General features: G+C 35.5%; 1 protein-coding gene across 8 annotated transcripts in view; it reads left to right on the top strand.

The window, feature by feature from the left end:
• Positions 1–15,073, top strand: part of ITPR2 (inositol 1,4,5-trisphosphate receptor type 2) — a 439,774-nt gene that overhangs the window by 294,615 nt on the left and 130,086 nt on the right. For all 8 annotated transcript variants that reach the window (XM_059682415.1, XM_059682414.1, XM_059682412.1 and 5 more), the window contains 6 exons: positions 3,277–3,460; positions 4,354–4,610; positions 7,295–7,495; positions 7,989–8,099; positions 11,762–11,857; positions 13,859–13,981. In XM_059682415.1, coding sequence (XP_059538398.1) covers positions 3,277–3,460; positions 4,354–4,610; positions 7,295–7,495; positions 7,989–8,099; positions 11,762–11,857; positions 13,859–13,981 — 972 coding nt within the window. The remainder of the gene's footprint in view (positions 1–3,276; positions 3,461–4,353; positions 4,611–7,294; positions 7,496–7,988; positions 8,100–11,761; positions 11,858–13,858; positions 13,982–15,073) is intronic.

Here is a 15,073-nt window from a genome sequence, read left to right as displayed (position 1 = left end):
ATGACAGTTTCATTTACCAGCTTTACCCTATTCAGATTTCTTATGTATCCACACGATTGTACAACCCAGAAGTCAGCTGAGTGTTTCTGGCTCGAAGAGGTCTAGTTGAGGTCAACTGGAATCCTAATCCTTGCTCTTTAGCAGTCTAAAACTCATGACTCTCCCAGACTTCTGCTAGTCTCTATGGGGTTGCACATTCTCACAGACTTCTTAGCAACTAATGTCTTGCTTTCTTAGTTCATGGGTTCTCTTGATACCTCTATACCTGTGGTACTGAGACAGGACTCTGATTCCTCTCCTAGCTACATAAGTCAATTTATATGTGGAATATATTTTATTAAAGATTGGTTGAGGGGGAGGGTAGATAATACCTCCTAAATATCAGGCACTGTTCTTACTGCTTTACATGTATTAACTTGGTTAATCCTTAAAACAATCTATTAGGTAACTTTTATATTATCTCATTTTACCAAAGAAGAATCTGAGATAAGTGGTTTAAGTTCCTTATCCAGGATCACATGGCTAGTTAGAAATAGGGTCAGGATTCAAACCCATGCAGTCTGGCTCCAGAGTCTATGTTTTTGTTTTGTTTTGTTTTTAAATATATTTTATTGATTCTTTACAGAGAGGAAGGGAGAGAGATAGAGAGTTAGAAACATCGATGAGAGAGAAACATCGATCAGCTGCCTCCTGCACATCTCCTACTGGGGATATGCCCGCAACCCAGGTACATGCCCTTGACCGGAATCGAACCTGGGACCTTTCAGTCTGCAGGCCAACGCTCTATCCACTGAGCCAAACCGGTTTTGGCAGAGTCTATGTTCTTAACCACTATAAACATCTCCTTTCTATTAAGTTGTTGTTGTTGTTTTTTAAATCCTCACCCAAGGATATTTTTCCATTGAGTTTTAGAGAGAGTGAAAAAGAGAGGGAAAGATAGAGAGAAACATCGATGTGAGAGAAACACAGTGATCGGTTGCCTCCTGCACGAGCCTCAACCAGGGCCCGGGCAAGGGAGGAGCCTGCAACCAAGGTACGTGCCCTTGACTGGAATTAAACCTGGGACCCTTTGGTCTGCAGGCCAATGCTCTATCCACTGAGCCAAACTGGCTAGGGCAACATCTCCTTTCTAAAATAACCTTTCACTTCCTCACTCTTGGGAAATTTCTCTGACTGATTCACCCTATATCATGCCCTAGTCTTATTCTCTCTCTCCAGTTCCTCACTTCATTTCCCTTCTCTGCCCTCTTATATCTAGTCTTCGCCCTCCTGCTTGGGGGAAAGTACTTCCTCTGTCACTCATCCATCACCCTTCACTCCTGAAAAATACCTTAGAGTTTCCTTATACTCTATGCAGCTTATGGAGGCAGTTTCCTAGTCAAAAACCATATATCTAGTAAGAGAAACCCTTATGCTACCTGTTGAGATTATATACACATATATGAAGCACACTTATTATCTTTGTTAAAATCATAATGTTAGATTTGTAGAGGCCTGGTTTAAAAAAGGGGTGTGGTCTGTGTAAATAATTTGCAGTTTTGAGCTTAAGAAGTTACTTGATAAATTTACTGATTTAGAATGAGTGAATCTTGATTTAAATCCTTGCTCGACTGCTTACCTGTTACATAATATTGGGCAATTCACTTGTCTTTACTAAGCGTCATTTTTTAAATCTATAAAGTGGAAATAAGAACACTGTCTATTCATCACACAGTTGAAAGTATCAAAGAGATAACATATGTCAAGGAACTATATAAATTATAAAACTTTATTTTAATAAAGCCATGAAGTTCCTACAACTTCCTCATTAATATATTACATTCCCCTTCAACCTCTAACTCCATTATATTGAAAATATTAGGGTTTAAGCACCAGCTTAATTTGTGAGACTGTAAGGTCTGTGAATGCTACATTTATCCTTTGAATTAGCAGAACCAGCTCAACTGTTTCACTCTAGTTGCTATGGTTACTGTGGATTTTTGGCCTGTTTTTCTTGAGGGGTTGCTAGCCTTCTGCTTAGGAGCTTCCCCTTGTAGATATGAAGCCAACTTCCAAAGCCTCATACACTATTCGGTGACTATACATCGTCGATATCGGTAATTTCAGGACAGGCAACCATGTCCAGACCTGATGTCATTAGAGTCTCACCTAAGTTTCACGGTTCCAGGCATTCCTGCAGGAAAGCATGTCTGCAGAGCCAAACTCCCCCAAATTGGCTGTTTAGATTAGTTGGATTATGATCAACTCTACTTGATCTGGAAATTGTTGCTTTTTCATAAGTTTTCTTCACACTGTTTCTCAGCGAGGTTATATAACTCTGGGGCTATTATCTTAATTTTTTACTTTATTTTTCTTGTGTGTTGTGTCGAACCCATGGTTTTAGTATTAATAATTTTTAATCTCCCCACCCAGTGCCAGTTCTAACTTCTCTAGAGTGTATCATCTTTCCTTTCTCCAACCTCTTCTAGATGCTTCCCTAAGTCACTCAGCAGAAAGTGATTAGGGCAGATACTTCCAAGGTTCAGTATTTCCACATCTCACCAAGATATATTTTAATCATATTTTTGGTATTGAATCCTTTCTACATCATTACAAAGCATAAAGCAGAAGTTATTTTATGGTGGGCTTGTCCTGGAACCCATGCAAAGCAATGTAGCTTAATGAAGTACCAAAGGACTTAGTGCCTATTTATCAGTGCATTCCTGTGAATGAGGTTACCATGGTAACATATTCTTAATTAAATGTACTGTAATTTAGATAAAAGGAAAACAACTTTTTGCAATTCTCCATAAACTCGTTTGCACAGGGTGATCATTGGATTAGTGGCTGGTTTCTTCTCTAGATGGCAAACTCATGAGGGCAGTGACTGTGTTTGTTTTCCCTTTTTATTCTGTCTCTAGTGCTAGCATAGGGCCTGGTACGTAGTAGGCACTCAATGAATAAATGTTGAACCAGTACATGACTTTATAATAACATAAAAATCAAAGAACTTTGCATACAACTTCTTATAGTGCCTTTGTAATTTTTAAAAATAAATAGGATGAATTAAATAGCATATGAAAATATGTTGGAAAGTGCTAAGCAAATACAAGATATTATTAGTATACGTTAAAGATTACAGGAGACTGGCAAAAGCTGTCAATTTATTATTTATGAAATGATAGAGGGCAGCACATTAAATGTGTGCTTTTATTTAGAGTCCTTATGTTTATTTCAAGCATAAAAACACTTTTTCTCTGTTCGGGTATTGATATCTCAAAATATGTTTTCTTGCAGTATTCTTTCTACCAGCAGTTGCATGAACAAAAAAGGTCAGAAAAATTCTTCAAAGTTCTATATGACCGAATGAAGGCTGCTCAGAAAGAGATAAGATCAACTGTGACAGTGAATACCATAGACTTGGGTAACAAAAAACGGGATGATGACAATGAATTGATGACATCTGGCCCACGAATGAGAGGTAAGGAAATATTTGAGTATTTGGGAGAATAGGAGAGAAAAGAGGCCAACATGGTGTTTAGATCTCACTTGCCTTTGTCATCTCACTGGTCTTAGTCTAATTATCTCAACTGTGGCTCTGAATATGGAGTTCCCTCCTTAAATTATTATGGTGATGGTGTTGACCTTGAAGCAACTCTGCAGGACCGAACTCAAACAATGCATTATTAATGCAAAGCAATTACAGCAGATCTTTGAATATCTGTTTGATTCTAAGTAGATCCTTTCATTATAACATCGATGAGATGCCAGAGGAACTTAACTCTTATTTATATTATTTAGCCTATAGTAAGATTGGTTTTGTTACATGTCATTTTGCTTGAAGTCACAGAACCTGTGGGTGGCATTAAGGGAGGACCTACTGTAGTGATATGAAGATGTTTGATTTCATTGTGGGAGGCATGATAAAAAAACAACTGCCCCAAACCTTCTGAGAATTAATGAAATTTCTAATTTAAGAACAGAAATTATAGCACTGATTCTAAAGAAAGATTCTTGGTTTTTCAAATAATAAAGTCATCTGTGCAGTAAATACAAATCATAAGAAATTAACATTTTGAAGTCTGCCATATTTTCCCACCTTCTTGTACTAGTATTCATGAGCTCTCAGATTTTATTTACCAGAAAGACATGAACCCTTCTAAAACTGGCTGAGCATTAAAACCTGATTTTAGTGTTCCAGGGAAAATTTAATTTTTTTAGTTGCTAGCTCAAATTCCTTTGGGGAAATAATTGCACCTCTTGTCTGGTGATTTTTATTCAATTGTTAGAGAATTTGGGTACCTGGTTTTCTTTTCATTTTAATTAGCAAAAGGAAATTAATTTAGAACTATAAGAGTGCTGCTTTGTTTTCAGTAAGAGATTCATCACTACATTTAAAAGAGGGAATGAAAGGGCAATTAACAGAAGCTTCTTCAGCAACATCCAAAGCGTACTGTGTATACAGAAGAGAAATGGATCCAGAAATAGACATTATGTGCACGGGATCAGAAGGGAGCAACGCCGAGGACAAGTCTGCAGAGGAAGTGACGATGAGTCCCGCAATTGCCATCATGCAGCCGATCCTGAGATTTCTTCAGTTACTGTGTGAGAATCACAACCGGGAACTGCAGGTATTGTTCTAGTTTGTGTAAAAGCTGAGAAAACAGCCTGCGGTTATAAGTAATTAAACTCGGATAAAAATAACAAGTGGTTTGGGAGAGTGTTTTGGAGAGACAATCAATAACACCAATAGTGCTCTTCTGAAATGGAGAGAAACTTTTGTATCTGAGTGATGAAACATGAAAGGAAAATCCCTTTATGGAGGAAAAGTTGGGGCTGGTCAAGTTTCATTCTTTGCATCCTCAGCTCCTATCTTTGTAACTTCAGTGAGCATCATCTAATCCTAGTGTTCTGGTATTTGTTGAGTAAAGTCACATTTGCTCATCTGTGCCTTCCTGGTTTTATAGATTTCAGTGCATTTCATCATTCACAGTCTATTTCTTGAGTGAGGATATAGACTACATTTATATGTCTTTATTAGAAGTAGAGTTAACATAGGAGAGGATTTTTTACAACAGTGGAAGTCGATACCTTTGTAAATTAATATAGTCCTGCTCTTATATCTTCTTTGGTACATTTTCCTTTGTCAGATAGATTAACTTAGGGGTACCTAGGAGTTTTGGCTTTTTTTTGGCATTATTTGTACACACTGCTTACATCACCATGGCAAAACCACATGAAAGGTGAAATAGTTTATAAGAACACATATTCAATATTAGAGAGACAGCAGAGTTTGAAGTTGTTTTCTTTAGTAGGGTCTAGATCAGCAATTTTCAATGGGTATGTCGTAAGAAGCACGCTGTTGTGCCACAGAAATTTTTAAAACATGAAATACCTGACTATTTAGTCAGGGGCACTGACCTCTTTTCCCTGAGATTGTCAAATTAAAAAAAAAAAAAAAGACAACAGCCAACACAATAGCTCTCCAGTGTGAATGAATCAAAATTACCCCTTTTTTTTTGTCACATCTGCAAAAAAATAACATTTTTTGGTGTGTTGCAGAATTTTAGTAATTAGTTTGTGTTCCATGAGATTAAGAAAAAATTGAAAATCACTGGTCTAGACTACAGGTGTTCTGAATTGGTAAGATTTATGTAAATTTAATTGAATATTCTCCAAGGGGAATTAATGGTAGAAGCCATGGCTCTTGGTGACCACCGCACCACACCTGGGAGAGGGCTGCTGCAGCGCTGTAGGCAAAGGCCAGGCGCATTACTCCCAGAGGGAGGACACTGGCTGTGCCTTCATGCTTTTCCTGACCCACCTAGTCTGTCCATGTAGGAAATAGATATATTATGTAGAATCTGTTCAAATATTTCACTGATAGGAGTGTGGGATATAATAGTTTGGAAAATGCTACTTATAAAATAGTTTGTATTTAATAAGAATAAATGGTGGATTTATCCAATAGCTAATATATAGAAGCAACCCAACAGACAAATGGATACATAAAATGTAGTATAGACGTAGGATGGAATATTATTCAGCCTTAAAAATGAAATTCTGACATATGCTACAACATGTATGAATCTTAAGACATTATGCTAAGTGAAATAAGTCAGTTACAAAATGACAAATACTGTGTGATTCAACTTATATAAAGTACCTAGAGTAGTCAAATCATAGAACAGGAAGTAGAATGGTGGTTGCCAGGGGCTGAGGGAAGGCTGATGGGGGATTGTTAATAGGTATAGACTTTCAGTTTTACAAAATGAAAAGGGTTCTAGAGACATGGATGGTGATGGTATCTCAGCATTGTGAATATATTTAACACCACTGAACTCCACACTTAAAAGTGATTAAGGTGGTAAATTTGGGTGTATTTTGCCACATGCAAAAAATTGGGGGAAAATTACAAAAACAAACTAAAAGAAAAAAGAATAAGTGAAAGAAATAAATTCAAGCAAATAAATATATAAATATAAGTAATAAATTAAGTTAAAAATTAAAGTTTTTATTTTTGTTTACTCTCTCACCAGGTTTACTCCCCCAAATAAATTACTTCTAACAATTTGTCTTTCCTTCCAGAAATTTTTATGCACATATAAGCATGTCAGCCTTTTCTAAAAGCACATTATATCGTGTTCCTCAACTTGCTTTTTTTTACTTAGCAGTATATTTTATTGTTAAATTACTTATTACTAGTTTATGTTTATATCAGTACATATTGATGTACCTCATTTTTATAGCTTCACAATATTGCAACGTTTGGATTACTGTTATTTATTATGATGGGTATGGTTTAGTTTCCAGTTTTTGCTGTTACAGACAGGGTGCAGTGAGTCTCTTTGTAGAATATATAGAAATAATAACTTTGGGAAATGGAGTTGTAAGTTAACTGAAAATTTTAATAGGCGCTTCCAAGTTGCCCTCCATTTACTGTTTGAAGGTGCACTTTTTATAAGGGGTCATTTACTTGGAAAATTTGATTGTTTCTTTCCCTAATGAACTTCTTTTTAGTTTCCTTTTCCTTCTTCTCTTCCTATTACCTATTATTTAACTCTATATAGTTTCAGGATAATGACATTGAGAAATGCTTGGTAAGAATTATGCTGATAAATATAGATGCTTGAGGAAAAAGAACCTAAGAGCCTTTTTTTTTTTCCCTTAAATCTAGGAGAAATTTAACAAATAGAAACACTTTCTTATATAGAGAAATTCCATTTCACATTGCCACACACACTCACACAGAACTGAAAACAGTTACACAGGGATTTTTTTTTAACCCTTAGGTTATATTTTCTTTTGCCTTCAGAACTTCCTGAGGAATCAAAACAACAAAACAAATTACAACCTTGTCTGCGAGACCCTTCAGTTTTTGGACTGCATTTGCGGAAGTACCACTGGTGGCCTGGGCCTGTTGGGTCTCTACATCAATGAGAAGAATGTAGTGCTGGTCAACCAGACTCTGGAAAGTTTGACTGAGTACTGCCAGGGCCCGTGCCATGAAAATCAGGTAACCATGAAAGCCGTTCTCCACGCAAAATTATTCCTGACTAATCAGCAAAGGGATCCCATTATTGAACGAGCGAACCCTTGTGTACATTTCAAAGATCTTTCTTCTTGCTTTGCCAGATGTTTTTATTTTCCTAACAAAACATATAAGGACTGAATTATAGACCGGCAGATACTATGCCATCTTTTAATTTCATTTCATTGTAAAAGAAATTACGTTTATCTGCATGAAAATGTCCCAGATGCAAACCACACTTATCAGGAAGAGTGAAACATGTTTCTTCATCATTGCTCAGTTTTTGTCTCTTAGTGAATCTTCCCAGGATTTGAGGAATAAACTTCCTTTGGCTTGTATGGTTCCACTGAATCCGAAAGCTAAATGTTAGTTATATTTTAAAGGTCAAAAAACTAAGGTGATTCTGTTATTTTATGTCATATGATTTCTAGGGCTTTTATGTTAAAGAGAAGTTATTTTGTAACATTTTGTTTTCTAGACATGTATTGCTACTCATGAATCAAATGGAATTGATATTATCATTGCTCTGATCCTAAATGACATAAATCCTCTTGGTAAATATCGAATGGACCTGGTGCTCCAGCTAAAGGTAGAGTAAATCCACTATTTTGAGGGGGGAGAAGTGACATTGTCTGTATAAAACTCCCTTTCAGAGTTCCTCCAAATCTCCAAGTAGCTCTTGTAGAAACCAAGATATTGTCATATTTTCAGGGAATGAATTGACAGAACGGGCTAGTGAAAGCACCACGCACACGGAATTCCTGATAAAATGTCAAATAAACTTTGAGGTGGCATTCAATTGGAGGGTACTTTTCTGGAAGTTCATTTAAGTGGTGCTTTGTTTCCCTACGTCTCTTCTGTTGTTATTTTATGTTTTTTATTATATAGAAGAGCCAAAGGTGCTGAAACTCTCTGCACCTATTTGTAAAATTCACCTTGACTTCAGAATTCTAGCTGGCAAGTCACAGCTATTAGACTGTGGAAACAGAAGGCTGCAGTTTCTTTTTATGGCTCTCTTCCTTCTAAAAGTTGTTTCCTTTGACATTAGAATCTTATTTCCCCCCAAAAATTCTATAAGCCATTTCACACTGCCTTTGATAAGGTACTTTAACTTAAACCGTACACGTACTTCCCAGCAGTTCCATTAATCAGAGCTCAGGAACAAGATGACATTACAAAAAAAATTCCTTCAATTTTTTGTTCAAATGGGAATAACAAATGAAGGTACACAAGAAACTATATAAATCTGAGATACAAAGGCATGATATTCAGTGGAGGTGAATTATGAAAGGCCACATTTTTGTGTTTAGTGTTAAACAGGTAAACAAATCATTGGTTAAATAACAATTTTCCTGTTAAGACAGGTCTGTCGAGTATCATAGCAAATGTAATTTCCACTTTGTATATTTATGGCCAAGAGGAATGATATTTTGATAATTCTGCTACTAAGTATAGATAGTGATAGATAACATACATATGTGCTGCTTATGTGAAGATTGTGCTAATGGCTTTTAATAAGAAAATGTTTTACTTTAAGAGGTGAGTTTTTATCCTTTCCCTGTTTTCTGTTGCAGTAGGTACTGCTTTGGGTCCTTCCATCCATGCATTAAAGCAAAGGTGATGCTTGTGTAGATTGAACTTGTGTCCTTTCCCTCGTTAGCATCATGCTTCAGATAGAGAAGCCAGCCTAAGCCTACATGGCAGGCAGCTTCATCTGAGTTACTAGAAAAAATGTTTATTGCATCTTAAATTCACCTTTAACCATAGTTCATAAAGATATAACACATAAAAGCCTTGGCCTCTGGATTTTTAAATCCTTTATTAGTCTAAAACTACCCCTTTAAATCTAATGTTTAGTTGATATAACTTAATTGCTGGATGATTCATCAATTTAAGACAAAGTATAGGCATCCTGATTATTTACAAGCCCAGACCTATGTTAAATAACTAAATGATGGAGAATGACACAAGAGTACAAAGTTATTCTTAGCTGTTTAAATAAAAATGCTTTGTAGAAAAAGGATCATTTAAAATTGTATATATTACTAAGTACAATTTAGGTATACCTCTTCAAAATGCGACAGTTGGATAAATAAGGGTTTGTAAAAAATGCCAAATGAATGGATTTGACTTGAAATATTTGAAGTATCATTATCTACCTAAACAATGAGGCGTGTGTACTTTTCTTTAAAAAAAAAAATGAGGCTTTGACATAATGGCCAATATGACAATATTTGTAAGACAGAATGATATGTAGTGTCAAATTTTAGGGGGCTTCCCTGGGTAGAGTGCTTTTAATGATAAAATCTAGATAACATTATAGAGAAAAACTACATTAAAAATGGTAAGGTTTTATTTTATGTTATTTATATAATTTTTCTTAATTATTTATGATTCTAAGCATACTTATTTCTATATACTCAATTACTATACAATTTTATGAATTTTTTATGCACATGACTTGCCCTTTACTTTTTAATTTACATTTCCTAACTGATTTGTGACTATGAAGGGCTGAATCAGTAAATAGGTCATTTTGTTTTGTTTTGTTTCAAAGAAAGCCCTCTATTAACACTAACACGTGCATTTGATTTCTTGGTGTATATAGGCTTTTGTACTTCCAAATTGATTCAGATTTCAGTAGGTCATTTACAAAATTCTTATTATTCCAACATAGTATGAAAAAAGGAGATTGGTTAGAAAAAGTACCATAATGCCAATAGCATTCTGAAATTGGGTGTATTTTAAAGCTATTATGTATTGGGCCTGCTGAGTGAGGTTCATTAGAGAAGACTGCTATTGTTGCTAAGGTTTTAGCTTTGAATTCTAAGGGTCATTTCAGATCACTCTAAGGATTTGAGCTCTCCTTTAAATCCTGAAATCTTATTTTTTTAGGTATATTGTTTGTACAGATGGGATACTACATTATAAAAATGGGTTTTAAGATTGGTATAAATATGTAAAAGTTTTAAATGAAACAGAAAAATTAATGCCACTTCCCCCACAAAATGCTAAAATCTTTTCAGGATGGGTCCATCCATGACATTGATATCATCATCTTTGATAGTCATTTAAAGATAGTCTTTAGATTTTACTTCTGAAAGAAAAAAAATAGTTGGATAGAATTTGGTGTTAAAAGCTGCTCAGTAAAATTAATTTGAACAACTTTAACAAAATCTGTGTAGAGATGTCTGCATACCAAACAACTGATTCAATTTAAGTTTTCTTCCTGTAAGATGTTAATTTTGAGTCACTGAGAACCACCTTAAAGCCATTTGACTCTACTTCTGTGCTCCTATCAAAGATTATATGTGGAGATTGAGATATTTTGAACATTACAAAAACACTGTGGAAATATCTTTCCAGTAGTTTTTATCATCGTGCAATTTGCCACAATTCTAGGGCAGCACTATTGAAAGCAATGTAAAGAAACCTCTTTCTAAATGTTGAGAATATTGTGTTTTATGGGTCAACACTTTCTGTAACTCTGTGGTACCTGTTTTGATTGTAAATCAACTGTATCAGAAACATTTTTTATACCTATAGGTAAAAATTTTTGAGGTAACATATTTATAAACCAACTTAGAAAACCTCAAAGACAACATCAACTATTTTCATTCTTTATTAAACAAAAATAGAAAATATTATTCTTCTGTAACCCAGGTAGTAAACATGTTGCTTATATACTGACATACAGTGGGACTAGTTATCTGTAAATTTATATTGTATTTCTAACTCATGAATTTCCAATTCTATAGATTAATTTTTAGTAATTATTTCTTAAACTTAAAATTTTGATTTGATAATGTATTAATGTTTCATGTTAAAATAAATTTACTAAATTCTTTAAATTATATACCATTTATCTGAAATATGTCATTGATACTAGTTCACCTTACTGTCTTGTTAAAATGTCATCATAGAAATGCCCATTAGTAAATAGTGAAAGAATGTATGATAATATTTGAATGCATTATATATAAAGTCAGTCTTGTTTTTAAAACATTTTTGCACCAATATTTAAAATATCCCTTGTAACTTATCTCTCATGATTTATTATTTTTATTTTGTGTTGACAATAAAGTAAAATATCCTATTTAAAAATGCTAATAAGCCAAACCAAATTAGCAGTTTAAAATTCTGTTTCATTAAAAAAAAATGGTCTTGGTAATCTCAATTAACAGAGGCAGGGGATCGTTAATCCATGAAATCGATTTTTTTCTTGTGCATTAACCCAGTCTGTTTCTCTAGAACAATGCCTCCAAGCTTTTGCTGGCCATTATGGAAAGCAGACATGACAGCGAGAATGCAGAAAGAATTCTTTTTAACATGAGACCCCGGGAACTGGTAAGGAAACTTTTGAAACCCATGTTAATAATGTATCACTAAAAGGGATAAGTTTGTAGTGTGCATATCAAGAAAAAGCCTAGTGGCTTTCACTGCTCTACCAAGGCATAATGACACATTACAAATATCTCAGAAGGCCTCATGAGGGCAGAGGCCAGTTTGATTTGGGTCCTTATCATTTCATTGGTTCATCTACTCTTAGCACTAAACTATCTGCAAAGTCTTTTGACAGGAAAAATAAAAGTTTGCTTTTATTTTTATTGGAATATATGAGGCAGGTATGTGAGAAAAATGTTTGTACCACTCAAAAATTATGTGTATACCTCTTTCTGAACAATGAAAATAAAATCAATACCTTTTGTACTTGTTTTTATCCGTGAAATATTGCATAATGCTTGTTCTAGAGAAAATTGGAGACTTGATGGGAATTCCACAGAAATCATTAGAGGGCCTTCCTATTGTAGAAGTTATATTTTCCTCCTCATCTGTGACATGGAAATCATGGAGTAATATCACCATACCTTAAAAGCATCGGGTTTCAAAACCATTGACAACATCCTTAAACCTTATAGCTCGAGGCTCCAATGACTAAATCCTAGTCTTACGAGAACCATTGTTGGTGTCATGAGAAAATTCTATGGAAAGCATTCTTTCGCTTTCTTTTTAATAGTGAGGAAGGAGCCCTGGCTGGGTAGCTCAGTTGGTTAGAGCGTCATCCCGATATGCCAAGGTTGTAGGTTAGATCCCCAGTCAGGGCACATACAAGAATCAAGCAGTGAATGCATAGATAAGTGGAACAACAAACCAACGTTTCTCTCTCTCAAATCAATTAAAAAAATAGTAAGGAATGGAGGCAAGGATGGAAAATAAAGAGAAAAATAAGATACATTTTGATTTACCATATGTATAATGAGAGCCTAGTATCTGCAAGGCAGTGGGTTAAGAGGAGTAAGAAGAGCTTGCATTTGTTTGTATATTGGAATATATTAGGAAGATATGTAAAAAATGTTTGTATCCCTCAAACATTATATATCTTTTGAACAATAAAAATTGACATTGTATTTAAAATGTGTCAATTAAAAGGGGCAATAGGTTATATATTTATTCAAGAACAGCACTGTACAATAGCCCGTTTAAAATACTGTTTTCTCTGCCTACAACACATTGATCTCATCATCCACTTCCTCCTTATGGCCCACCCTCAACCTCTTAACTGAGTTAGTGCCCATGCCCTATTCTTAATTGGTGCCTCAAACTTAAGTCCTGCTGTAGAATTATTGTGTTCATCTCTTTTTTAAAAATATACATATTTCTATTGATTTTAGAGAGAGAGAAAAGGAGAGGGAGAGAAACATTGATATGAGAAACATCTATCAACTGCCTCCTGCACGCCCCCTCCTAGGGACAGAGCCAGCAACCTCTCGGGGATGTGCCCTGACTGGGAATAGTACCTGTGACCTTCTGATACATGGCATGACACCCCACCAATTGAGCCACACAGGCCAGGGCCCCCACTAGATCAGCAGTTGCCAACTGGTGGTCCGGAGACCACTGGTGGTCTGTGAGGTCTGTAAGGCTGGCGACTGCTGCTCTAGATGGTGTTCATCACTTGAGGGCAGATACTCTGTTGTATCCACCATTGGGTCCTCAGTGCAGAGGATGATGTCCACCACCATGGGTCCCTATGACCTAGAAGGAACTTAATAAATAACAGCTAGATATTACAGTTCCAGAGTCTCCTAATTCATGGGAACTTATGGCACTATCAGCATTCAAAAATCAAAGCAAAATTCTCCAAGGAAAACAAAGAATATTGTAGGGAACTACTTCTGTGCTAATTTAACTAAAGAGTGTTTCCAAGGCCATTTTCATTTAGAGCTCTTTGATACTTTTCAAGTCTTAGGAAGCGTTCTAGCTTTCCATTATATCTCATAAACAATGTAAAATGCATGTTGTTTGTGGCATTCCAAGCCTTGGTGTTCCCCTTTGTGTCTTTGATAGGTGGATGTGATGAAGAACGCCTATAACCAAGGACTGGAATGCGATCATGGAGACGATGAGGGTGGAGATGATGGTGTTTCCCCAAAAGATGTTGGACACAATATTTATATTCTGGCCCATCAGGTATGATGTTTATATCTTTATATGGTTTTTGTGTATGGTGTAAATTGTCTTTATGTAATTAATTTCTAGCTTCATATACTGTGGTCAGAAAAGATGATGGATATCATTTCAATCCTTTTAAATTTATTAAGACTTGTTTTGTGGCCTAACATGTGATCTATCTTGGAAAATGTTCAATGTGCATTTGAGAAGAATGTGTATTCTTTGGATGCAATGTTCTATAAATATTTGTTAGTCCATCTGGTTTCATTTAAGGCCAGTATTACTTTATTGATTTTTCTGTCCAGATTATCTGTTCATAGATGTAAGTGGGGTATTAAAGTACCTCACTGTTATTGTATTGCAGCCTATTTTCCCCATTAGGTCTGTTAATATCTGCTTTATATACCTAGGTGCTCCTATATTGGGTACCTAAATGTTTACAAATCTCATATCTTCTTGTTTTTTTAATTTTTATTGGATTCATTAGGATGACATCTTATATAATAAAAGGCTAATATGCAAATTGACTGAATGGTGGAATGACCGGTCGCTATGACATGCATTGACCACCAGGGGGCAGATGCTCAACACAGGAGCTGCCCCCTGGTGGTCAGTGTGCTCCCATAGGGGAAACACTACTCAGCCAGAAGCCAGGCTCACATCATCCTTATATTGTGTTCACTACCCAAATAAAGTCTCCTTCCATCACCATTTATCCTCCCGTTACCCTCTTCTACCTCCTCCCCACCCCCTTTTCCTCTGGTAATCACCATGCTGGTGTCTGTGTCTATGAGATTTTTTTCTTTGCTTAATCCCTTCACCTTTTTCACCCAGCCCCAAAGCCCCCTCCACTCTGATAGCTGTCAGTCCGATCTCTGTATCTATGAGTCTGTTTCTATTTCTTTTGTTAGTTCATTTTGTTTAATAGATTCCACATATAAGTGAAATCATATGGTACTTGTATTTCTCTGACTGGTAGTTTGATTCCTTCAATTCTGTTTTTCTTTCTCAAGATTGTTATAGTTATTCAGGTTCTTTTGTGCTTCCATATAAATTTTTGGAATATTTGTTCTGGTTCTATTAAATGCACTATTGGTATATTGATAGGAA

The sequence above is a fragment of the Myotis daubentonii genome, chromosome 2, assembly GCF_963259705.1.
Source record: "Myotis daubentonii chromosome 2, mMyoDau2.1, whole genome shotgun sequence".
Classification (NCBI taxonomy): Eukaryota; Metazoa; Chordata; class Mammalia; order Chiroptera; family Vespertilionidae; genus Myotis; species Myotis daubentonii.
This window is presented reverse-complemented; position numbering and strand designations above follow the sequence as displayed.